The sequence below is a fragment of the Scatophagus argus genome, chromosome 12 (genome assembly GCF_020382885.2).
Source record: "Scatophagus argus isolate fScaArg1 chromosome 12, fScaArg1.pri, whole genome shotgun sequence".
Taxonomy (NCBI): domain Eukaryota; kingdom Metazoa; phylum Chordata; class Actinopteri; family Scatophagidae; genus Scatophagus; species Scatophagus argus.
This window is the reverse complement of record NC_058504.1, coordinates 12,812,759-12,839,330: the sequence shown is the minus strand read 5'-3', so window position 1 is coordinate 12,839,330 and position 26,572 is coordinate 12,812,759. Positions and strand designations below refer to the sequence as shown.

The window sequence follows — 26,572 nt, the reverse complement described above, 5'->3', positions numbered from 1 at the left end:
ATGGGCAAATGGGCAATGGGCAAAAATTCCCACAGAAAAAGTCCAAAATCTTGTGGAAAGCCTTCCCAGAAGAGTGGGATCTGTTATAGCTGCAAAGCTGTGTGTGTTTTGATGCCATTAAAGCCCCTGTTGCCGAAACGTTCGGGTGTCCCAATTCTTTTGTCCATATAGTGCACATTAAACCACAGCAGCACTGTTTGAAGCCAGGTGCTTAGCACACTGGTAAGCACGCCTACTTTTAATTTAAATGCTCATTAATCAGCAGCACATAACATTTTTATCAGTAGCCCCACACCAAATGCTAAAAAACAGAATAAAAGCAACATTGTCTTATAAAATGAACCTCTACAGAGAAATGCAGCAACATTACACACGCACCAATAAATAATGTAACAATATGAAAACATTATAAATACGAATACCGGAAACACTAACAGTGATAGGAATGAAACAGTGAACGCATCAGAGGACCAGCTGCACGTAAATCTGAACTCTTCTCGAGTGATGTGAAACGATTTAGAAAACTACTCAAACGCAGAGCGTAGTGATGATAAAGCCGACGTCAGAGTATTTACATTAAAAACATCGTTCACATTAGCTGCTATGCCGATTGATATGCGGAAGATGGCGCACTAAGACCACAGATAGTATATAAAAAAGACCCGTAACACCACAGACAATAAATAATGGCCTCTGGTGGGGATCAATTATTATTATCATTATTCCTGGTGTGTCATTTTTACTGTATATCACAGAGCATATGTTTTTTAACGTTGTTATTCGCTTCCAATTAATTTCCAGCATGTTTTTCCAGCTGAGACTGTGCCCTGCACGGAAGCAGACTGAATTACACACATTCTTTAGAAGTTTGAGATTCGTGAACTGGCTGGTGGTTGATGACTGGAGTTATTACATGACACGTCTTTATGTTCGAGATGCATTAACGACTTGGATGGCTCATTTGGTCATGAATCCTCAGTGCTGTCAGTCAGTGTGGGTCACCAGGGAAAACCATCGAAACGGAAAGTTCTGTCATTATTAAGTCAATGCCACAAACAGCACAGCTGGCTTTAGCGGCTGAGCACGACTGGTATACAGTGATTACCAGTCAGCAATAATTCCGTTTTAAAACCGTGAGAGCGTTTATATGTCAATATACTTGGTCAATAAAGTTGAATGTAATGGTGAAAGAAGCCTTTTCCTTTTTCTTAAAGAGGCCGTTTAATTGCTCAGCATCCTGTTGCTTACAAACACTATTGAGATTACAATCGACCTACTTATTTTGTACACACGTTCTTACATTACAACACAGCGCCCAGTAGATGGCGCCACCAGACCACAAATAAAATGATTGAGTTGTCCATTTTTTGTGCACATTGTGGTTGAAGTAAAAGCTAGTCAGGACCTGCTTGACTGAAAACCCTTAGAAAATGTTGAGCCTGTGCTTCTTTAACTTTATGCTAATGAAAGAAGTTTCAAACCATTAGTACTTTATCATCTTCGATCCACTCAGCGCCACCCCCTCATCCCGTGACATTCACTTCAGGGTGTTCAGCACCGGGTCACGGTCAGGTGCCTGTTGAGCGGTAGTTCAGAGGAAGTAATGGCTGTCTTCCTGTCGGACAGCGGGGTGAGCGAGGCAATAGGGGCGGATGAGACCGGCTTAATGCTCCGTGTAATGCATGTTAATGTAACACTCACCGAGGGACCGCCGGCCGGAGTGCTCTGGGATTATTTATCACAAAACATTTGTATTCCTCCGTCGGAGAACGGTTGATCCCGGATAGCTGCACACTAATCCTTCACTCCGTTAATTAAAAAGAAGGGGAAAGCAATGGAACTGGTGGTGGTGATTTTTTTTGTCCCTTTTCCAGAAATGTAATCATTTCTGGAGAAGCTTAACCATCTGCTTGAGGTTAAGTCTGCAAGCAGATTGTGTTTTCTGCTTATTTAAACCTGGGGATTTTACTTTTCTGTTCTTTCTTTTTTCCCTGAAAGGGAGGGTGTTGGATTGCCGGGGCTGCTTGTTTAAGAGGGACATTTTTGTGCCCATGGAAAGTATGGTAAAATGATACTTATGAACATCTTCCATAATGAGTATTTTTGGCATTTTTGGCATTTGACCTTTGTTATCCACTGCCTTTCAGTGCCAGACTGCACATGAATTATACGTAAACAACATCTCACCTCCATTCACTGATTCTTAAAGTTATTACCAGTTTAAAAGAAAGATTTCACAAACAACAAAGTATCTCTAAAGTTGGCCCCGTTTGATTTTCCCGAGTGAAAAGATCAGAACAACATCAGACATGGACGTTGCATGGTTTTCCCTGATCATTCTCACAGAGGACCAACCATCAACACAATTTTTCGACAGAGGATGCAGTCCTCAGGTTTAAGGGGCAGTTTAACAGAAAATGTAGCGTCTAGTGTAAAAGGAAATGCTGCCCCTGGGAAATAGAAATATTTGTTTCTTGCTTCTTTTCCTCTCGACTCCGTTTCACTTTTTCCCTCTTCCTTTCATGACTAACAAGCCCAGTGCTGCCCGGGGGCCAAAGCTGTGTCGTCAGCCCCGAGAAGAGACTTTCAGATTTCAAGCCACCGTTTTACATTAAGATGCCACTCGTGTCTGTCTGGAGACGAACCCGAATTCACAAAGACATCCTTTAGTTTCTGTCTCACTCTCTTCTTTCTCTCTCTGTCTCTCTCTCTCTCTATGAGGCCCACTGGTTGTCTATCTGACCAGGATTAACAGGGAAAAGATTAGATCTGAACACACATGTGCCGCACTCTAAAGATGCCAGACTCTCTGTCCTGCAACAACTGCAGTGTTCAGTGGTAGTACTTTGGCCCACTGAAGTCAAAGGTTTTAGTCCTCGAAAACATCCCGCAGTATTCATACTCGCCGTTTTTTCCCCTGTCATCTCCAAACTGTAAACACATCACCTATGGGATATTTGTCTAATCCCAACTGTAATACCTGATTAGAGACAAGTACGATTAAGGCTTTATGACATTGCTTTTATGTTGATTACGTTGATACATGTTTAGGTCAACTTAAGGAAATTAAACTCGTGTAATGCGCATTTGAATGAGTGCGTCGCCTGCAAGTGATAGTCAGACAGTAATCACTTTAAAGCTCCAAAATACAGCTCTCACTTATTTAAATATTGATTAAAAATCGAGTATCCTAACCCATCAAAGATTCTTTTTGTTAAGACCCAATTTTGCGTGCGATGATTAATGAATGGGACTGTTTTTTTGCAATGTGGGCATTCATCTTCAAAGGGTTCTCATTAAAAGGCTTTACAAAATCCCAGGAGCCCACTGGCAGTGGCCACAGGCCCATTTGAGGCAAAGGAAATGAGTGCTTTATTGTTGTTTTGTTGTTGTTTTGTGTGTTTTGTTGTGGAACTCGGAAACAATAATAGGGGTTATAATAAATCAAAGTGAAATAATGTTCGCTCCCACTGCCATGCCGGGCCTGTAGGGCACTGTGGTCAGCGTGACAAATCCCTGTCCATTATCATCCGTTAAATACATCCTAGAAAAGGAAAACGACACCCACAACACAATTTGTCCTCTAAGCCAAATCTGGCTCCGGAGTCTGGTGTCAAACTTACGCCTTCTCGTCTCTTTAATGGGTCAGAGGAAAAGACATGAGGATGTGAAAGGGTTAAACGTCTACAGTAATTAGAGTCGCAGTTCGCGTCGGCGTCCTCCAATACGGAGCCGAGAGAAGCCACGTTCCTTCTCTCTCTCTCTCTCTCTCTCTCTCTCTCTCTCTCACACACACACACACACACACACTCCCCTCTCCACCAGCTCCTCCGAGTGCCTAATACATTGGCAAAATCAAAGCACGAGCCTCCCCCGTTCACACACCGCCGGTGTTGCGCGTGGAGCACAACAGAGAAGGAGAGAGAGGCGCTTTCATTCTCCTCTCCCGTCCCTTCGGCTGAACCATCCAATAAAGTTATCCATAAACACAGCTGTTACAAATTTAGATGGGAAGATTTTTTTTTTTATTTTGGACAGACTTTTATGAGTACTTTTTGGTTGTACAGCCAAATGGGTCTATGAGGCGAAAGATGTCTGGGTGAGGTGTTTTTACGCACTCCGCTGAAATGGATCACAGACTTTCCAGAGGCAGCTGGCTACCGGTGACCGGGCTGGTTATATGTCTGCTTCTGTGTGCGTGTGTAGTGGACCTGGTTCTGGCGCAAATTCGGTACTCCATTCCCGAAGAACTGGAGCATGGAGCTTTTGTGGGCAACATCGCCGAAGACCTGGGCTTGGATGTGGCCAAGCTATCAGCCCGTCGGTTTCGTATAGTCTCCGGCGCAAAGAAGCAGTATTTGGAAGTGAACTTGGAGAATGGCATTCTGTTCGTCAATGAGAAGATAGACAGAGAGGAGCTGTGTGAACGAAGCCCGAGCTGCTTTTTACACTTACAAGTGGTCATTGAAAACCCATTAGAACTGTACCGAGTGGAAGTTGAGATTTTAGATGTGAATGACAACTCCCCCAGTTTCCCATGGAGTGAGTTTAATCTCGACATCACAGAGTCGGCTGCGCCCGGCTCTTGTTTCCCGTTAGAGAGCGCGCAGGACCAGGATGTGGGCACCAACTCTCTGCGCTCCTATCAGCTAAGCTCAAACGCGCACTTCGTACTGAATATCCAGACGCGCAATGATGGAAGCAAGTTTGCCGAGCTGGTGTTGGACACTCCACTGGACCGGGAACAGCAGAAAAAGCACGAGATGGTTTTGACTGCCTTTGATGGGGGGTCGCCTGAACGCTCTGGGACAGCGTTGATTACTGTTACGGTGTTAGACGCAAACGATAACGTGCCCGTGTTTGACCGCTCAGTTTACCGGGCGAGCCTGGTGGAGAACGCACCGAGGGGGACCCTGGTGCTGAAGCTGAACGCCACAGACCTGGATGAGGGATCGAATGGGGAGGTGACCTACGCATTTAGCGGACACGCACCCCTCAAGGTGCGCGAGCTGTTCAATGTGGACCCATACACGGGTGAAATCCGAGTGAAAGGCGTTGTGGACTACGAGAAAGCCAGTGTCTATGAGCTGTATGTGCAGGCAAAAGACAGGGGACCCTCGGCTGTGGCAGTGCACAGTAAAGTGCTGGTGGACATCCTGGACGTGAATGACAACGCGCCCGAAGTCATCCTCACATCAGTGTCCACTCCTGTCCAGGAAGACGCGCCACCGGGCACGGTGATAGCTGTTATCAGTGTCATGGACCGGGACTCGGGAGAGAACGGGAACGTTGACTGCCAAATTCCGAGCAACGTCCCCTTTCAGCTGCACTCATCTTTTAAAAACTATTATACTCTGGTGACAAGCGAGTTTCTGGACAGGGAAGCCGTGTCCGAGTACAACATCACGCTCACAGCCCGAGACTTGGGCTCTCCTTCGCACTCCACCAGGAAAACCATCCTCGTTCAAGTGTCTGACATTAATGACAACCCCCCGCGCTTCTCTCAACCTTCATACACGGTTTATGTGACCGAGAATAATGCCCCGGGCGCTTCCATTTGCTCTGTGACTGCATTCGACCCCGATTCTAACCAGAACGCCTATCTGTCTTATTCTATTCTCGAGGGTCAGATTCAGGGCATGCCCGTGTCCACTTATGTCTCAATCAACTCTGACAACGGCAATATATACGCACTGCGCTCTTTTGATTACGAGCAACTTAGAAACTTTCAGATTCTGATACAGGCGCAAGATGCTGGCTTCCCCCCTCTCGCCAGTAATGTCACAGTCAACGTCTTTGTCTTGGATCAGAACGACAATGCACCTGTTATTGTATCCCCGCTGCCCAAAAACGGCTCCGTGGCCACAGAGGTGGTTCCTCGGTCAGTAGACGCTGGTTATCTAGTTACCAAAATAACAGCGTTAGACGCGGATGCAGGGCAGAACTCCCGGCTGTCCTATCAGGTGTTGCAGGCTACAGACCCTGGGCTTTTCAGCGTGGCTCTGTACACGGGCGAAATCAGGACTATTCGCCGGCTGGTGGAAAAAGACGCAACAAGGCACAGACTGGTAATATTAGTCAAGGACAACGGACAGCCGCCGCTCTCCGCCACCGTCTCCATTGTCCTCACAGTGGTTGACAGCGTTCCTGAGTCGCTGTCAGATTTCGGAGACCTCACACTCAGCCCACAGCCCCCCTCAAACCTCGCTCTCTACCTGATCGTGTCACTGAGCACCATATCTTTAATATTCCTAGTGGCAATAATCGTGCTGGCTGCCGTAAAATGCTACAAGGACAGAGAGACCCTCAGCGGGTACAACCTGCCCCCATTCGCCTGCTGCTGCTGCGGGGGGTTTCAGCCCGAGCCGCCCCCGGAGGTGTTCAAAAAATCTAACCTCAACCTGCAGATTTCATCCGCAGCCAAAGTGCCCACGAACTGCATGGAGGTGAATGGAAACAGCAGTCTCGCACAGTCGTATTGTTATAAAGTGTGCCTGACTCCCGAGTCTGCCAAAAGTGACTTTATGTTTCTGAAGCCGTGCAGCCCCGGCAGCACGCCGAGGAACAACGAGGCGAAGAGCGCAGAAAACTCGTGGAACGCGCAAAGCCGGAGCGCATCTGTGAACAACGGAGCAACTACTCCCAATGAGGTACGTTGAAATAAGCGTATGAGATGGTGTTCATTTAAATACACCTGTTTCACTCACTGACTCAAGCAAAATCCATCTCAGTCTCCGATCTGTTAACGCATCTACCGTGACATTCTGCCATGAAGGTCAAATCACGCGTGTCAGACAGACTGAAACTCAACTTAAGCCATAAGACAGCACAGCCACGCTTTTCTTCTCCTCCTTTCTGCCTCTCGTTACAAATCATGCTGTCTGGACTGTTTTTCCAATTATGGAAATAATTTATTCTAATTGTGCAGCCTATGGTAATGTTTGGCACCCAGGAAATGAAATGAGACGATGCGAGATTAGATTTTAATTGACATGTTAATGAAAGTGGAAAAGCATATCTTGAGAGGAGCATATTCAGTGCGCACACCGTGTCTTATCATCCGTACAGAATGAAGTGAGATATCAATTACTGCGTGAGAGGAAGACGAGATGTAGTTCGAGTTGACTCCTCTATTCACTCTTGGTAATATTTCCAGATGTCATCACAACACGTTTTCCAGGAAAAATATGAAACACGGAAAGAGCTTTTATTATTTCATGCATTTATTTATAGTTTGTGACCTCCGAGATGAAAGTCTACATCTTACAATGCCATACTTTTCCTGCTTGGAGGGGACACACACCTGCGTCCAGCACACCTTCCTGAGTTTGAACATAAAGTCAAGGTTATACATGTGATAGACAAGGCGAATGGCAGTTGTATGAATTCATCTGCCTTGGGTTCAGACAATTGTTCATCGACCAGCCGGACTTGCGACCTCTTCTCGAACTAACAATACAGGACAGATAACCTCACTAACTATGCCTCAAGGGCACAAGCAGGGCCGAACCATTATACTACACACAATGTGGCGTATTCGCAAGGAGAGAGTGTGTGTGTGTGTGTGTGTGGGGGGGGGGGTGCCCATTATTGATGAAAAATGGCAAATGGCTGGTTTTGAGGAGACAGGGGAGGACATCGAGAGGGGAGGGGAGGGGGCAAGGAGAAGGTGTGGGGTGTGTGGTGTGTGTTGTGTGTGTGTGTGTGTGTGTGTGTGTGTGGTGGTGGTGGGGGGGGGGGGGTACAAGGACATGGCTGGACTGAGACGTGGTCCGCCTGTAGATCGGCCTCAGTGTTGTCCTCTGAATGTGAGGAGAGAGACGGAGAGAGAGAGAGAGAGAGACGCGGCTTCATATTTGTCGAGCAGCGGTGGAGGAGAGGAGGGGTGTAACAGAAGGAGGGAGAAGGAAGGAGACAAAGAGAAGGGGAATTTACGGAGCCAGGATGTCTACGCCAGTGTTTTCTAATTGCAATAGGCAGCGCAGCGGAGCGTAGACGTGTGCGTAATGCTCATTGTCTGCTCCTTGTCTTCAGCAAAAAGCAGAGGGACAAAGACTCAGATCCACGACACCACACTCCACCACACAGACTGAGAAATGTCAGTCAGTCCGGTCACTGGCACATACACCTCCGGCCACAAGAGGGATTTCGAGGTCACGGTGATTGTTCTGCCTGCGGCTGTGTTCCTCCAGGAGATAGAGTCCTTCCTCTTGTTAATTGGTTCCCTTATTCACCCGGTGGTGTCCCTCAGCTCACCCACGTGAGTCGTCGTTGAGGTCGTTGTGGGACACTGAATCTCAAAGGCAAATCACAATGAAAGCATCTGAGTATTGCGCAAAGCAAGTACACGGGCCTGCTTAAGTTGACGAATCGAAGGCGAAAAGAGGGATTAAACGCACATTCAAGCGTGTAAGACATGCAGGACAGGTGCGTGTACGTGTATGCGTGCTGTGTGTGTGTGTGTGTATGTATGTCGAGCTGTCTTGGGTTATATACGGCTGCAAGGACCGCAAACTTTTCAAGGCTCTCTGTGAGACTTTTAATTAAAAACCTTGCTCGAGGAGCATCAGGCAAATATTAATGTAAAATGATGCATAAAATCCACAAAACAATGACGTGTGTAATTTTCTTAATTTCCTCCCTGGCACGGTTTCCTTTGAAGATTAAAATCATGTTTCGTTTCATCCCGGTGGGGTTCTAATTGGTTTTGTGCCTGGTTGGCGAGGAGCGTATTTTGAATACCGATTCTAATAATACGCTTACGTCGCGTTCTCCTTGTTAACAACTTTTAAGTGAGTTAATGAAGCGTGGAATCCATACTATGAGACTCAGAGCAGGAATAAATATCACTCAGGTGCCCTTCTTCACTCCCAACCTCCGCGCCGCAGAGGATAAAAGCAAAACTGAGTGACGGGCGACTCGTAGCTGAAGGCGACAGCACCTCTGCTCGTACAAAATTCTGTTCTGCCAAACATCCACAGGGCGGCAGCCACGATCCAAGTGAAAGGAGTCATGTCTCCATTTTCAGGACGAGCACAAAGATAGACCGCTCGTCCTGATAACCGTCCCTGACCTCTGCTGCAGAGTCAGGAGGATAGATTGAACAGACTGAGCAGACTGTCATTTGTTATCAAAACCCGATTTGATTGAAACTTATTTTGAAGAGAGACGTTTGTCAGGATAGACCTCACACTGCTATGATCCCCTTTACTGGGGATTTTGCCATTTTACACAGCTGAAAATGTTTTTTCCCTTTTCTTCTGCAGCTGAAGCAGCCAAACACAGACTGGACTCTCACAAAGAATCAGAACTCATCCATTAAAAGGTACTTTTTTTTTTTTACATATTACACTGAGTCCAAGTATAGTGCTCACGTTATGAGCTGAAATACACAGCCTGGATAAAAATCACTCACAGATATTGAATTCAACTTGAAGTAAAGTGTGCTGTCACTACAGACGTGTATCTTGTTTGCAGTTACAACTCCATCAACATGGATGGCACTCTGATGCGTAAAGCCATGCATGCAGACCCAGAAAACTATGTCACCTCCATGGCACCTGGACAGTACTGGACCTGGGGTACTCACATGAGAGGTATGAAAGGTAAGAGAGGCCACAGTGGACCAGAAGCAGCCTTCATCCAAAGGGTTACATTTGCAGTATGTGCACCTAAGTATAAGTGCTGTTTACAACACAGTGTGCCATGCTTTTATGTCAGGACATTCTGTTTGCTGTTCCTTTGTCAGTTTTAGCTCATCTCCACTAACATCAGCAGAGTTACAGTCATGTCTCATCATCATGATAGCTGTTTGTGTTGTTGTTATGTCACTGTTTTTTGTCCATATTGCACTCTACAAATGAAAGGAGTACTAAAGCAGTAAGTCAGTATAGTATGAGTAAACAGTTGCTTTTCCTCTCCTGTCTCCTTCTCTGTGTCATACTACAGACTATAAGATGTCTCCCTCCACCAGTGCTGTCCCCTCTCGCCCCTGGACTCCTCGGTGCACACCTCCTCCCCAACAACAACAGCCATCGATCCCCTCCCACCCTCACCCACACCCGCCGCCCGACTACCACCACAATGTGTACATCCCTGGCACACCTTCAGGCTTTTGCACCCTGAGGCCCACAGCACAGCGGAGTGAGCTGGACGTCCACAATTCCTTCTCCACCTTTGGCAAGAAGCGACGTCTTCAGATGTCCCCCCAGGGAGAGGCCGCGATTATAAATAATGACCTGTATAATGACTGACTTTATCAATGCCCGCCTGAACAGTTAAAATGATGGCTACTCTCATATAAAAGCAGAGGGAGAGATCAGTCAGTAGTGGACATATGATTTAGAAGTGGAAAAACTGTTCACTGAGTAAGTGATAATGAATGAACAATGAATGAACAATCCATTTTGGCTAAAATGCTGAAGGAAAATGAAATCAGATGGCTATTCATGTGACATGCCACTGTAACATGGTCGATGTATGTGTCTGCCTATTATCATTATTATTATCATTATCCTTGTTATTATTTAGACAATCAAACTGGAGGAACAATTACATCCAAAATGTTGAAAAAGCATTAGCAGACAATGTTTTTGCACATCCTTATAAATTTATATTTTGGTTTCATGAAAAGTGTTTTCCTTTTGTATTTCTGTTTGCTGAGCAGAGCTTGTGTGAATATGACCAATAGTACGATAATGTATATGCAAGCTGCAACATGATGCAGATGGCTGTAAAGACGGGGGATGTTTCCCCACACACGTACTGTATACATTTATGAAAATAAAGTATTTTTTTTCATATGGTCTTTCTTCGGTCTTTTAACGATGCAGGTGTGGCTTGCTTTGATTGTTAACTTCCAAAGCATAACCCAACCCACGCACACCGATGCACTCACGCACTCAAACGCATGCTTGGTCAATCTACATGCACAAAGCATTTAGGTTTCCCAGATCTGTGCTTAATAAGCTTCACTCAATTATTTTGGGGTGAAAAAGTTCCACAGCTACTCTTACAAGGGTGGAAGGCTTTTCGCCTCGGTAAGCTGTTTTCCACGGTGAGGAATAAACATAGTAAAATGCTAACATATGCTAATTGGAGTGCTTGCATTTCCATTTGCCCGCAGAGAATAGTGGGGTTCATTAACTGAACAAACAGAACCTCCTCTCTCGAAATATCACTTTAATTAAGACCACGAGCATGAATACAGGCATCAGGACGAGGGGTGGGGGCTCAGCTCCAAATGTCACACCTGGATGTGAGCTAAGGGCCCTGTGACTTCTCTCACTGTGCCCTTTTACATCTTACTTGTCGGAGAATTAGTGCCTGCCATCAACAGATGAGAGCTGGCCACTGGCCAGAAATGAGCAGGGTAATTAGGTCGTCGTATGGCTCAGATTGAAAATAATTCCATTAATAAGGAAACGGATGTCCTCGGAGAGCATATGGGGGAGCAGGCTAACCTTCTCTGCGATAAGGTGATCCATAGGGACAGCTGAAGGGGCAGCCATTTGTAGGTCAGCTTGGCTTACTTTCTAATGAGTGATGGGTGGAGTTCTGTTGGTGCTATAGATGTGTAGGATTGTTCTTTTTCTCTGCTACACTTTAAAGTTTAATATAGTATGAGTTCATTTAAAATTATTAAACAACAAAATACATATATTCAGAAACACCAAATAAGTCTGCACCTGGAGACCAAACCAACAGGGTCACAAATATCCGTTTCCTTCAAGTATTTAGTGGAGGTGTATAGTGAAGTTATTGTTGTGATGGGTGCAGTCATAGTCATAATATGTATGAAATCTTCCAGTCTGTCCCGTTGCGCCAAAGTGACTGCCTGCTCTGCACAGCTCCTTGAACCATGTTGGTCAGTTGTACTGGGAGCTGTCCATGGCCGCAGTGCTGAAATCGATTTGACCTGCAGTTCTTTTCAAGTCAGCTGCAGGTTCTTCAGTGGTCCACCAGAGGGCGCTCTCTGAAAACTGGTGCTGTGTTGGACTGAATGTTTTGGAAGCACCCCTCTTTATCTTCCTCCGCACCGCACGTACAAATACACAAGCCTGAAAGCCACGTAAGGCCAATCTTAACACCCATACATATTTGCACGACTTTCATCTGTTCTTTAGGCCAAATAAGAGATAAGAAAGTAACAGAGGGAAGTACAAATGTATAGATAATAAAAGTATGTTTCCTGGTTTAATATGTATTCAAGCTCTTTAAATATAGCAAGACTAACCGTACAACAATGTACAAAAACTCTGTTATATTAAATTAATTTAGGTAAAAGTACTGAAGTGACACCTAAAAAATGTACATAAACTACAAATCTGTAAGTACTTTGTATGCAAGAAAGGTTGAACCTGGGAGTCAAATACAGTAATACATAAGTGATCTATCTACAAAAATGCACCACATTTTTACAAACTGAAGCTTTGCTCTTAATCTGCAAGTTATCAGTAAATATAGCAGCCAAAAGGTACTACTACAAAAGCTCTGGCATGAAGTGATGTAGAGTTACAGAGTGACCTGAAATGGAAATATTCAGGTAAAGTTCAAGTATGTCAGATTTTTAGTGAAGTACGAGTACTGGTGAATAGTGCACTTAGTCACATTCCACCACTGCTTGTATCCAGGCTTTTTAAAGAATAAATACTGCAGTAATGTGGAATACCATAAGCACAGCACTTCACCCATTTACATCCCAGTGTGACACATTACAGATAAATATGGTAAGAGTTACTGACAACATTCAAACAGTGTATCTTGGTTTTATCTGATATAGCAGTGAAACACTGGATGAAACTGTATTCATCCATGACTGATTGATAAACAGTCACAGGAAAAGTGCCTGTGAAAAGCATTTGCAGATCCTCTGGCATGACGACAGATTCCTCCAGCAGAGGGCATCATTGAGTAATAATCGTAGAACCCCAAATAAACAGTACAGACTGCATTTGACATATGCAGAAGTGTCCTTGGGCAGAGGTTGAAGAAGTATTCAGATATTATAAAAAAAAAAATATGCACATGCCACACTGTAGAACTGCTCTGTTACAAGTAAAAGTCATGCATTTGAATTTTCACTTAAATACAAAAGGATTTGTATCAAAATACTTGAGGTACCAAAAGTAAAAGTATTCATCTTGCAGAATAATAACATTATATTTTAGAATATTGTATATTATATCACTAGATCATCAGTACTAATGCTCTGATGTGTTCAGAGCTTTAATGTTAAGTCTGGTAAAGATAACTGATGGGTAGCTTGTGAATTTCCCCTCAGGCGTCTTCAAAGTTTTATTTTAATATATGATATAACATCATAATTTATTTGCTGATGATAGTTTGCAATTTTAAACTAAATATGGAAAGTAACGGGCGGCACGGTGTCGCCTCATAGCAAGAGGGTTCCAGGTTCGAATCCCGGTCTGGCCCCTTCTATGTGGCGTTTGCATGTTCTCCCTGTGCCTGCGTGGGTTTTCTCCAGGTACTCCAGCGACCCTAACGGATAGGCGGTATAGAAAGTGGATGGATGGTCTCATTACAAAATACAATTCGTTGATTGCAATATTTAAGTGAAATGTTTAATGCCACGACCATGTTCGTGTGACGTTTCTGCGAGGGGAGGAGTTTATTCGAAATCTGTGGCTGCTGCGCGCGGAAACCAACTGCGACAGAGGATTTTTCCGGACCAGAGGGATTTTGGAGTGCGACAGGTGAGTGTTTTAGTTTACATCCGTATCTTCCTGGGAAAGATGTTTATTCCAAAAGACCGGTGGAGTGACAGCAGCTTACCTAAACGCACGAGTTAGCTCCACATTGAAGTCTTTGTAGCTCTCAGCATTTCAGTTTAGCTAAGGTTAGCATTAATGCTAATGCTAATAATGTTAATTAATTGTTTTGTAGCATTCAAGTTCAAGCCATTGCTGTGCTACACGGTTAGCATTCAGGGTAACGTTTCTGCTGAGGCAATGCCGAATGAAAAAGTTAGCGTTTAGGTTATTATTTTTCTTATTGTTTTGTCGAGCCACTGTTGAGCTAAATAGAGACCGCTTGATGGTAGCCTTCATGTGTGTGGGTTAATACATGCATGTGCCGATATTTTAAAAGAACCTTCAAAAACAGTGAAAAGCTTTTTTCACTTCAACTGTTTTAGTTTATGATTTTCAGTGATGCCGTGGAACTGCAAGTAGCTGTTAGAAAAATAGTCAGGGCTGTCTCAGAAAGTAATGTCATAACAAAATTTTGGTGAAAGGATGCCCCCTTATCAACCACTAAAAGAAGGGCAACATATTCTAACATGTTCTATTCTAACATGTATTGTCATATTACTCCGTAAGACTAATGAGCCAGCTGACATCCGCACACTGGTGCTCAGATATTGAAGAGGACTTCCTCTTCTGCTTGGTGACAAGCCTACAGACTTCTGCAAAACATGCATTGTAAGTATCCTCTCAGTATCTATTAAATTACCATTATTCAATAGGTCTCATTTTTGATAGTTATCAAAATGGTGATTATTTTTTGCTTTTTTCCTCATACCTTTCCATTTAGACCTGTCAAATACAGCATAAAATGGCCTTTTATCCAGTTGTTCCAGTTATCATTTGTACAATCTTTTCATCCAGTTTCTGCTTAGATGTATTAAATGATGTATTAAATCTATTTCAGAGTCACAACCAAATCATACCTTTGCTCTTGTGTCTAATTCTGATGATTTGACAAAATTCTATTTGTATTTTCCAACAGTATCAGTAATTGTTTAATAAGAATATGGTTTTATCTTTTTATAGGGTGATGATGGTGACTCGCTCCACCAAGTTGACACTGGGATCCTCACTCTTGAACACAAAGGTACCGTGCTGTCACCTCCCCTCAATTTCAGTCCGTCGTCCTTTAAGATTGTCATTGAGGGAGAAACTGTCATGGATAGTCTTCAGGACTTGCCAAAGGCTGTGTGCATCCTGTTTGGACTGATGTACGCATTACACTTTAACTATCCCAAGTCCATGAGAAACACCTTTCACTTCATCCAGCAGGTGCTCCTGATGTTGGGCCATACTGACCTGAAACCTAGATTACATTGGAAAACCAGCTGACAGTTTAAAGGAAAAATGTATACAGGGCCATATCAGAAAACCTCAAGTTGTACTTGTTTGGTCTACCTGTATTTAGGTGCAAATATTTGCGTTCCAGATTTTGTGGATTTGTTCTGACCACTATTTTGTTAAAAACAATAATGAATGCAATGCTTTTACTGCTCTTTATTCTGCAGTCTATTAGATCTGATGCAGGCATATCTCCAGCTGATGATTGTTTATATTATTCTTTCATGTTTAAGCACTTGTATTCTGATATTTTATGAAAGAACAGAGAAAATTTTCTGTTTTCATATAAACAGTTTGTTTGAAATAACACAAAAAAGCTCCAAGAAATGATGTTCCCAGTATTGTATGGAAGAACTTACCTGTCTTGACCATAAGACCACCAACCTGGCCTCAACTTTCAAGTTTTGATTTTTGTTTGTCCACTGTAGTGCCACTGTATTCACTGTTCCTTTGAGTCCAGACAGTTAAACCGTTTTAATGCCTCTTTTTAACCTGTTTTTACAATTTTGGCAAGTTAATGATTGAATTGTTGTAGGCAATTATTTAGAAAATAAATCATGTTGAAAGTAATGAATTAATGTTCTGGATTATTATTTGTTGCTTATTTTATTGTATAAAATACGATAAAAATACCAAAAATGTAGTGTAGGTAATGAGAAATGATACATATTAGATTGTTTGATATATATATATATATTTGTATGTTGAATTTAAAATAGTAATTTTTTACAGACTTGAAAAAGAAACAAATTAGTCATGTGAGCTAAATATTTTTAGTAAAGACGATTGCATTTAATGTGTTACATTAATACAACTTAAAATGTCTAGTTTAATCACTGTGTAAAAACTTAAACCATTTAAAGCAGTCGGTTTCCACGCGTTGTTCTAGTAAACTCAACTAATTTGGGTTAAGAGTGTGGTGTCAGTCACAGGAAAATATGCAGGCAGGGCTGAGGTCTTCAGTATATCACAGAGACCAGAACAACAAACAAAAGCCTGACAAGCAAAGCAAAACAAGAAACAGAAACTAATAAAAAAAAAAATGAGTAGAAACTTCAACTTGACTGTGTAGAAAAAACTCTGGAGTCCCATGTAGTGTTTTATTATACATGCAATGTATATTAAAAACATCTGGGTTATAATCATAACCTCAGGAAGAGAGAGGAGAGAGGTGCCTTCATCTCTCATTAGCACTTAATTTGTGAGTAAAGAGGTCTGTGTGTCCCTAAGGTGAATCACATGCATCAGGATCAGACAGCATCCCCTGCACTGCCTGTTATTTCTGGTTCATAAAGACATACAGCCAGTGGTGGAAAGTAAATTATAAGTATATTTGCTGAAGTTAAACACAGTCTTGGGGTAATTGTTATTTATATTAATGTTTTACTTTAAACATCTGCTACTACACTACATTTCAGACAGTCTCTTGCAGTAGAAGGGGCATAAAATTACAGGTGAATGCAAAGAGTGTACACAGTCCACGTTTGCAGGCTATAGCACGGTGTAAAAAAAATATATAAGGTAGCATGACAAAACATTTCCTGTTTGTCTTCCTACTGAGAAAGAAATAGAATTTGCCCCAAACAACATTTAAAAAATTGATAAAAACAGATAAATATAAAAATAAATAGGTAAATATATATAAAATAAAATAGAAAACAAATACGTAGTCCATACATACCATACATATATACCATATATACTGTACCATGAATGTTGTTCTAATATTACACTGAATTTCAAATAGTGCAACAGACTATGACCTTGTCAAAGCAAAATAAAAGAGTGAGGTAAGTACAGCAGTAAGGAGGAAGCTTTCTGAAGAAAATTCTGGGGCTTTAATTGAAACACACTCAGAATGTGTTGTTAGGCAATAGGATTTCATCTGATATTTATGACACTAGACAAAGGTTTCCAGACACACCTCTTTATGGGGCTGATTTTCAGGGCTTGGGCCCCTTTCTTCCAGTGAAGGGAAATCTCAATGTTTCAGCATACCAAGACATTTTGGACAATGCTATGCTTCCAACAGTTTGTTGAAGGTCCTTTTCTATTCCAGCATGACTGTGCCCCAGTGCACAAAGCAACGTCCATAAAGACATGGTTGGATGAGTCTGGCGTGTACAAACTTGTGGAAGGCTGACCTGCACAGAGCCCTGACCTCAACCCCATCGAACACGGCTGGGATGAACTGGAGCAGAGATTGTGAGCAAGACCTTTTTTGTCCAACATCAGTGCCTGACATCACTATTGTTCTATCATGCATTATAGGGCAAAAATTCCCAGAGAAACGCTCCAAATGTCGTGGAAAGGCTTCCCAGAAGAGTGGAAACTGGTATAGCTGCAAAATTGTCTTATGTAATTAAAATGCAATGTCATTAAAGTGCCTGTTAGAATAATGATCGGGTGTCCTAATACTTTTGTCTGTATAGAGCATGTACTGCCACTACTATACTAATATGCCCCCTGCTGGTCATAGCCCTAAATTAAATTAAAATGCTCACAATAAGCTCCTGTTGTTTTCCAAAGTCAGATATTCATGGACTGCATCCAAAGTAGCATTTAGAGCCCCCCAACGAAACGAAAAGCAAAAAATCTCACATTAAATGCAAATGAAGCTCGGTTCTCGGGGGATACCTCATAATATAACAACAGGATGTAAATTGCACTGAGTATTGAAAATAATCCCCTAATAGAAAAAGAAAACACAATCTGGGCTGACTATAAACTACACAAACTCATCCCTATAGTTAAGTACTTGTTAATAACTAGTAGTTGTGAATATGAGTGTGAAGGTCTTTAAATCAGGCTGCCAAATCAGCGTGAAGGATTTAATTGCAGCAGTAAGCTGACAGTAACTTAGTATCACATACCACAGTACACGACGTGGTTTTTACTCTTGAGGAGGCTCCACAAATACAGCAGCATCTTGTGCAACCAATGGCAACATGAAAAAATAATATATTCAGTCACTGTCCTGTAAAACCATATTTTGGCCAGTCCTTGGCCTACAGTGCTGATTCTAAAACGGTTACTGTCCCATCTCTGTCACCTGGTGTCACTGTTGACCACTAAAGCACAGTTTATCCCTTTCGTGTCATGACACACCCATTTATAAAGGGTGTAGGACTCATCTCTCTGGGAGGTTTGCTGTTTTTCCCCGAAATTAAGAACACGAGCCTAAGACATGTTTTAAGATATCTTGTCAGATCTGACAAACCTGCAAAAACATTTTTTTTGGGGGGGAGATCTGGAGCGTTATTTCCTGCAGACGAAAGGATGTATTTTTGTGCTGCTGTCTTTGTTTTGTGTGCAGCATGGCCCGGCGCTTTGTCTGTGACACGGTACTCCATAGCGGAGGAGATGGAAAGGGGCTCTGTTGTGGCGAATCTCGCTGCGGATTTGGGACTTGAGCTCGGAGGTTTGGCACAACGAGAGGTAAAACTTGATATTTTCCATAACAAGAAATATCTTGATGTTAATAAAAAGACAGGGGAACTCTTTATCGTGGAAAAGATGGACAGGGAATATCTTTGTCCGACGAAAACAACCTCATGTTTTCTAAAGCTTGACGTTATCATAGAAAGCCCTTTACGCATCTTCAACATTGAGCTTGGAATAACGGACATAAATGATAACTCTCCACATTTTCGACGAGATAGAGTGGAGCTTGACGTTTCAGAATCGGCGACGCCGGGAGAAAGATTCTCCCTGCCTAATGCTGTGGATCCAGATGTTGGCATAAACACAATTAAAACGTACAAACTCAGTGCCAGCGAACATTTCACCATCGAAATTCAGACGGGCAGTGATGGAACACAATATGTCGATTTGGTACTGACTGAGTCTTTAGACAGAGAAGTGAATGCTGTTCACAATTTAATTTTGACTGCTGAGGACGGCGGGGTGCCCGTGCGCTCGGGCACAGCCAGTATTATTGTTAGAGTACAGGACACAAACGATAACCCTCCTCGGTTTGACAAGCAGAATTATACAGTTAATATGACAGAAAATTCCCCGATCGGAACCTTAGTGATGAAACTCAAAGCTACTGATCTTGACGCAGGTCTGAATTCGGACATAGTGTACTCATTTACCCTTTACACGTCCGAAAAAACACAAGACGTCTTCGCATTGGATCCTAACACGGGGGAGATAACCGTGAAGGGAACTATTGACTACGAAGACATGAAATTTTATGAGATGTACATTGAAGCCAGAGACAAAGGGACACATCCCTTGCAGGGTCAATGTAAAGTGGTCGTCCACGTGACCGATATGAATGACAACTATCCGGAAATTAAGATAGAGTCCGTTAAAAACACGGTGGACGAGAACATTCCAGTGGGAAGTGTTATTGCTCTGGTAGGCATAAGCGACAGAGACACTGGCGATAATGGAAGAGTGAGTTTATTCATAAATCAAAATCTGCCATTTATACTTAACCAGTCATCAGACAGGCCCCTGCATTACAAGCTCATAGTGTCTGAACACTTAGACCGTGAATCGGTGCCTGAGCATGACATCACACTGACAGCGATAGATGCAGGTACGCCGCCTTTATCTGATAACGAAACGATACATTTGCATCTAATGGATGTCAATGACAACGCGCCACAGTTCCCTCAGTCGTTTAATACTATACGTGTGATGGAGAATAACGCACCCGGTGCCCTGCTCAGTTCTCTCACTGCGTTTGACCCTGATCTGCATGAAAACCAGTATCTGGTTTATTTCATCCTGGAGAAGGAGATAGCCAACACCTCCATGTCCATGCTGTTCTCCATCAATCCAGAGAACGGCAATCTTTACGCACTGAAAACATTTGACTATGAGATCGAGAAGGAGTTTCTCTTCCACATCGAGGCCAGAGACTCTGGCTCTCCTCCGCTCAGCAGTAACGTGACCGTCCACATCATCATTGTGGATCAGAACGACAACGCTCCAGTTATTGTGTCCCCATGGCGAGCGCACGGCTCGGTGGTGGAGGAAAAGATCCCCAGATCCACCGATAAAGGCTCTCTGGTTGCCAAGGTGATAGCCTTGGACACCGACTCGGTGCACAACTCTCGGATTACCTACCAGTTTCTACAGGTGACTGACGCCACCCTGTTCAGTCTGGACCAGTACAACGGAGAGATCCGGACTATGAGGATGTTCAGTTACAGAGATCCGCGCCACCAGAGACTGGTTGTTGTAGCAAAGGACAACGGGGAGCCCGCCCTGTCAGCTACAGTCACCATCAAGCTGTCCACGGTGGAGACTGCTGTCAAGGCCTACTCTGACATGACTGAGGTGCCTCTGGAATACGACATCTTTTCGGACCTGAACCTGTATTTGGTCATCGGTCTGGGCTCTGTGTCATTTCTCCTGCTCATCACCATATTGGTGACCTGCGTGCTCAAGTGTCAGAAGCCCAAACCCAGCAAAGCGGCTGCTCCCTGCAGGAACAGTGTGATCAGTGAGAGGAACTCCACCATCGCAGATTCCACTCTGGTGTCCAACGATGCCTACTGGTACAGTCTGTTCCTAGCAGAGACCAGGAAAGGAAAGCTGGTGGTCAGACAGCCTGTGCCAAAGGGCTCCAGGTACATCGTGTCCAGTATACCAAGAGGCACAGGACTGACAGACACGAGTGACTCAGCAGCTTCCACTCTGCAGGTGAGAATCTATTGTGCATTTGGAATTAAATTTATTATTATGTGCCATATTTTATTTCGAATCAAGCACATTTTGAGATTTTTAAGCTCAGTCTAATGTTTATTTTTAGCAAAAGCTGCAAAAACTGAATCGATGTTTAATCTCTAAAAGCAAATGCAATATGTGTCATGTTAAGCACACAGTGTTTAAAAATGCAAAAGGTGGCGCTGTTCTCTTAATAAAAAACTGCCAATAAACGCCATGACAGTGAATCCGAGTCAGTTGGGTGGATTAAAAAGACCGAACAGCTCCGTGGTGCTGAAACGTCAAAAAGAAAACGCGATAGCCATCGTTTCCACAAATTTATATTCTGGATTAATGTGAAAAAATATGTGTGTGACCCGGACGGAGGGAAAAAATCTTACTGTTAGTGCGAATTTATATTATATTGGCTGAACTGTGCTGAACCCTCAAACAACAATGGGGTCGTTTCTTACAATGGTGTCTTGGAAAAGGTACGTGGTGCTCGTTTTTCTTCTTTCTTCTGTTCGTAACATATCGACTTCAGTGACTCATTATTCAATACCGGAGGAAATGAAAGAAGGATCAGTTGTGGCGAATCTTGCTACCGATCTCAGCCTGGATGTGAAAACACTGAATCAGAGGAAGATGCGTCTGGACATCATTGCAAATAAGAAATATCTGGACGTGAACAAAGAGACTGGTGAGCTGTATGTTGTAGAAAAGATTGACAGGGAATACATCTGCACTACAAAGTCATCAGCGTCTTGCTATCTCAGATTGGAAGTAATACTAGAAAACCCACTTCGAATATTTAATATAGAAGTAGAAATTCTGGATATGAACGACAACGCCCCACAATTTCGACGAGACGCCATTCATTTAGATATATCTGAAGCGACGCCGATAGGAGAGAGATTTTCTTTGAGCAATGCAGTCGATCCTGATGTCGGAACAAATTCAGTGAAAACATACCATCTGAGTGAAAGTGAGCATTTTAATATTGAGGTTCAAACCGGAAGAGAAGGCTCGAAGTTTGCCGAATTAATCTTAATAAAGTCTTTAGACCGAGAGCAGCAGGCTGTTCATAATTTAATACTCACAGCTGTAGATGGAGGCACACCTGCTCGTTCTGGCACTGCAAGTGTTATTGTCCATGTGTCAGACACCAATGATAACGCACCCAAATTTGACAAAGTGAGCTATAATATTAAAGTGATGGAGAACTCGCCCATTGGAAGCCTTGTTATTCACCTGAATGCAACAGACTCAGATGAGGGATCAAATTCTGACATTACATACTCATACAGTTTATATACGTCAGAGAAAACACAAGAAACATTTAATCTGAATCCTTCTTCTGGTGAAATCACCGTTAAAGGAATGTTAAATTATGAGGATTTTAAGATTTATGATATGGAAGTGATCGCCACTGATAAAGGAGCCAACAGTTTATCAGGTCAGTGTACAATAAAAATACTGGTTGAAGACATGAACGACAACCACCCAGAAATATCTATCAAATCATTTCAGAGTCCAGTCAATGAAAACATAGAATTAGACACAGTGATAGCTGTGGTCAGTGTCAGTGACAAAGACTCAGGTGACAATGGAGTGGTTGATCTCCATATTCCAGTTAATATGCCTTTCAGACTGAGGGAATCCTCTGATAACTATTATGAATTAGTGGTGTCAGAGCCGTTAGACCGTGAGAAGGTTCCAGAATATGACATCACTTTCACTGTTACAGACAGAGGTTCTCCTCCTTTATCTGACAATGAAACTATGACCTTAGAACTGCTGGATATCAATGACAATGTTCCACAGTTCCCTCAGTCCTTTAATACTATACGTGTGATGGAGAACAATGCACCCGGGGCCCTGCTCAGTTCTCTCACTGCATTTGACCCTGACCTGCATGAAAACCAGTATCTGGTTTATTTCATCCTGGAGAAGGAGATAGCCAACACCTCCATGTCCATGCTGTTCTCCATCAATCCAGAGAACGGAAATCTTTACGCACTGAAAACCTTTGACTATGAGATCGAGAAAGAGTTTCTCTTCCACATCGAGGCCAGAGACTCTGGCTCTCCTCCGCTCTGCAGTAACGTGGCCGTCCACATCATCATTGTGGACCAGAATGACAACGCTCCGGTTATTGTGTCTCCGTGGCGAGCGCACGGCTCGGTGGTGGAGGAAAAGATCCCCAGATCCACCGATAAAGGCTCTCTGGTTGCCAAGGTGATAGCCTTGGACACCGACTCGGTGCACAACTCTCGGATTACCTACCAGTTTCTACAGGTGACTGACGCCACCCTGTTCAGTCTGGACCAGTACAACGGAGAGATCCGGACTATGAGGATGTTCAGTTACAGAGATCCGCGCCACCAGAGACTGGTTGTTGTGGCAAAGGACAACGGGGAGCCCGCCCTGTCAGCTACAGTCACCATCAAGCTGTCCACGGTGGAGACTGCTGTCAAGGCCTACTCTGACATGACTGAGGTGCCTCTGGAATACGACATCTTTTCAGACCTGAACCTGTATTTGGTCATCGGTCTGGGCTCTGTGTCATTTCTCCTGCTCATCACCATATTGGTGACCTGCGTGCTCAAATGTCAGAAGCCCAAGCCCAGCAAAGCGGCTGCTCCCTGCAGGAACAGTGTGATCAGTGAGAGGAACTCCACCATCGCAGATTCCACTCTGGTGTCCAACGATGCCTACTGGTACAGTCTGTTCCTAGCAGAGACCAGGAAAGGAAAGCTGGTGGTCAGACAGCCTGTGCCAAAGGGCTCCAGGTACATCGTGTCCAGTATACCAAGAGGCACAGGACTGACAGACACGAGTGACTCAGCAGCTTCCACTCTGCAGGTGAGAGTCTAATGTACACGTTTGTGTTGGTATTGATTGTTAGGGAGTGATATTTTGTTTAAGTTGTAGACTTTTAAGGCCGTTAGGCGACAAAGGTTGAGGTCAAATCGAGTGTCGATAAATCTGATTAGTCTTGTCCGCGAAACAAAATTTTAATTTACGTTGATACTAATGAACGAATTTTTAAGTTGGGCCCCTTTAAGAGCATTTGAAAGCTGCCTTGCAATCTCTAAAGGGTGGCGCTGTTTTGTCAGTAAAATGCCAGCCCATCTGCGACATGACACTGAGTCGTTCAAGGCAGACAGTCAAACAGCAGGACAGCTCCGACGTACTGAAACTCCCCTCTAAAAACACTGGCCATTTTCAAATTCCAATTACTCTCGGGATTCACAGTGCGTGGACATATATTCGGGATCAAGACCGTTACAACCAAATTCAGCATAGGACGCGGACACTGAATGGCTTGAAGCGCGAAGAACTCGGAAACAACAATCGGGTCCGATCTAACAATGGTGTCTTGGAAAAGGTACGCGGTGCTCGTTTTTCTTCTTTCTTCCGTTCGTAACATATCGACTTCAGTGACTCATTATTCAATACCGGAGGAAATGAAAGAAGGATCAGTTGTGGCGAATCTTGCTACCGATCTCAGTCTGGATGTGAAAACACTGAATCAGAGGAAGATGCGTCTGGACATCATTGCAAATAAGAAATATCTGGACGTGAACAAAGGGACTGGTGAGCTGTATATTGTAGAAAAGATTGACAGGGAATATCTTTGCCCATCAAAGTCATCAGCGTCTTGCTATCTAAAACTGGAAGTAACACTAGAAAATCCACTACGGATTTTTAATACAGAAGTAGAAATTCTGGACATGAACGACAACGCCCCACAATTTCGAAGAGACGCCATTCATTTAGATATATCTGAAGCGACGCCGACAGGAGAGAGATTTTCTTTGAGCAATGCAGTCGATCCTGATGTTGGAACAAATTCAGTGAAAACATATCATCTGAGTGAAAGTGAGCATTTTAATATTGAGGTTCAGACGGGAAGAGATGGGTCGAAATTTGCCGAATTAATCTTAATAAAGTCTTTAGACCGAGAGCAGCAGGCTCTTCATAATTTAATACTCACAGCTGTAGATGGAGGCACACCTGCTCGTTCTGGCACTGCAAGTGTTATTGTCCATGTGTCAGACACCAATGATAACGCACCCAAATTTGAAAAAGTAAGTTATAATATTAAAGTGATGGAAAACTCACCCATTGGAAGCCTCGTTATTCACCTGAATGCAACAGACTCAGATGAGGGATCAAATTCTGACATAACATACTCATACAGTTTATATACGTCAGAGAAAACACAAGAAACATTTAATCTGAATCCTTCCACTGGTGAAATCACTGTTAAAGGAATGTTAAATTATGAGGATTTTAAGATTTATGATATGGAAGTGATCGCCACTGATAAAGGAGCCAACAGTTTATCAGGTCAGTGTACAATGAAAATACTGGTTGAAGACATGAACGACAACCACCCAGAAATATCTATCAAATCATTTCAGAGTCCAGTCAATGAAAACATAGAATTAGACACAGTGATAGCTGTGGTCAGTGTCAGTGACAAAGACTCAGGTGACAATGGAGTGGTTGATCTCCATATTCCAGTTAATATGCCTTTCAGACTGAGGGAATCCTCTGATAACTATTATGAATTAGTGGTGTCAGAGCCGTTAGACCGTGAGAAGGTTCCAGAATATGACATCACTTTCACTGTTACAGACAGAGGTTCTCCTCCTTTATCTGACAATGAAACTATGACCTTAGAACTGCTGGATATCAATGACAATGTTCCACAGTTCCCTCAGTCATTTAATACTATACGTGTGATGGAGAATAACGCACCCGGGGCCCTGCTCAGTTCTCTCACTGCGTTTGACCCTGATCTGCATGAAAACCAGTATCTGGTTTATTTCATCCTGGAGAAGGAGATAGCCAACACCTCCATGTCCATGCTGTTCTCCATCAATCCAGAGAACGGAAATCTTTACGCACTGAAAACCTTTGACTATGAGATCGAGAAAGAGTTTCTCTTCCACATCGAGGCCAGAGACTCTGGCTCTCCTCCGCTCAGCAGTAACGTGACCGTCCACATCATCATTGTGGACCAGAACGACAACGCTCCGGTTATTGTGTCTCCGTGGCGAGCGCACGGCTCGGTGGTGGAGGAAAAGATCCCCAGATCCACCGATAAAGGCTCCCTTGTTGCCAAGGTGATAGCCTTGGACACCGACTCGGTGCACAACTCTCGGATTACCTACCAGTTTCTACAGGTGACTGACGCCACCCTGTTCAGTCTGGACCAGTACAACGGAGAGATCCGGACTATGAGGATGTTCAGTTACAGAGATCCGCGCCACCAGAGACTGGTTGTTGTGGCAAAGGACAACGGGGAGCCCGCCCTGTCAGCTACAGTCACCATCAAGCTGTCCACGGTGGAGACTGCTGTCAAGGCCTACTCTGACATGACTGAGGTGCCTCTGGAATACGACATCTTTTCAGACCTGAACCTGTATTTGGTCATCGGTCTGGGCTCTGTGTCATTTCTCCTGCTCATCACCATATTGGTGACCTGCGTGCTCAAGTGTCAGAAGCCCAAGCCCAGCAAAGCGGCTGCTCCCTGCAGGAACAGTGTGATCAGTGAGAGGAACTCCACCATCGCAGATTCCACTCTGGTGTCCAACGATGCCTACTGGTACAGTCTGTTCCTAGCAGAGACCAGGAAAGGAAAGCTGGTGGTCAGACAGCCTGTGCCAAAGGGCTCCAGGTACATCGTGTCCAGTATACCAAGAGGCACAGGACTGACAGACACGAGTGACTCAGCAGCTTCCACTCTGCAGGTATGACACTCGTTAAAATTTCTCCTGTACATGACT

The 26,572-nt window shown here is 43.6% G+C and overlaps 4 protein-coding genes across 4 annotated transcripts; all 4 read left to right on the top strand.

Annotated features, from left to right (window-relative positions):
• The first annotated feature begins 3,901 nt into the window (after nucleotides 1-3,901).
• si:ch73-233f7.1 (uncharacterized protein LOC100537710 homolog) lies at nucleotides 3,902-10,800 on the top strand. The gene is made up of 4 exons (XM_046407068.1): nucleotides 3,902-6,650; nucleotides 9,267-9,325; nucleotides 9,478-9,605; nucleotides 9,949-10,800. The coding sequence occupies exons 1-4, from the start codon at nucleotides 4,128-4,130 to the stop codon at nucleotides 10,251-10,253; spliced, it is 3,015 nt and encodes a 1,004-aa protein (XP_046263024.1). The 5' UTR covers nucleotides 3,902-4,127; the 3' UTR covers nucleotides 10,254-10,800.
• Nucleotides 10,801-18,225: 7,425 nt separating this feature from the next.
• Nucleotides 18,226-21,002, top strand: pcdhb (protocadherin b). The gene has a single exon (XM_046405677.1). It carries the CDS (start codon nucleotides 18,387-18,389, stop codon nucleotides 20,862-20,864), a length of 2,478 nt encoding a protein of 825 aa, XP_046261633.1. The 5' UTR covers nucleotides 18,226-18,386; the 3' UTR covers nucleotides 20,865-21,002.
• A 154-nt stretch (nucleotides 21,003-21,156) lies between these two features.
• On the top strand, nucleotides 21,157-23,789 carry LOC124067906 (protocadherin alpha-C2-like). The gene has a single exon (XM_046405682.1). The coding sequence runs from the start codon at nucleotides 21,228-21,230 to the stop codon at nucleotides 23,646-23,648; it is 2,421 nt and encodes an 806-aa protein (XP_046261638.1). The 5' UTR covers nucleotides 21,157-21,227; the 3' UTR covers nucleotides 23,649-23,789.
• Nucleotides 23,790-23,888: 99 nt separating this feature from the next.
• LOC124067909 (protocadherin alpha-C2-like) lies at nucleotides 23,889-26,542 on the top strand. Its single transcript, XM_046405685.1, has one exon. It carries the CDS (start codon nucleotides 24,146-24,148, stop codon nucleotides 26,540-26,542), a length of 2,397 nt encoding a protein of 798 aa, XP_046261641.1. The 5' UTR covers nucleotides 23,889-24,145.
• Nucleotides 26,543-26,572: the final 30 nt, after the last annotated feature.

Excerpts from the sequence above, each read along its gene's own strand:
- si:ch73-233f7.1 (XM_046407068.1), top strand. The coding sequence starts at position 4,128 with ATGGATCACAGACTTTCCAGAGGCAGCTGGCTACCGGTGACCGGGCTG. Across the intron at positions 6,651-9,266 it reads GAGCAACTACTCCCAATGAG|CTGAAGCAGCCAAACACAGA; the intron begins GTACGTTGAAAT and ends TTTCTTCTGCAG. Across the intron at positions 9,606-9,948 it reads TCACATGAGAGGTATGAAAG|ACTATAAGATGTCTCCCTCC; the intron begins GTAAGAGAGGCC and ends GTCATACTACAG.
- pcdhb (XM_046405677.1), top strand. The coding sequence starts at position 18,387 with ATGTATTTTTGTGCTGCTGTCTTTGTTTTGTGTGCAGCATGGCCCGGC.
- LOC124067906 (XM_046405682.1), top strand. The coding sequence starts at position 21,228 with ATGGGGTCGTTTCTTACAATGGTGTCTTGGAAAAGGTACGTGGTGCTC.
- LOC124067909 (XM_046405685.1), top strand. The coding sequence starts at position 24,146 with ATGGTGTCTTGGAAAAGGTACGCGGTGCTCGTTTTTCTTCTTTCTTCC.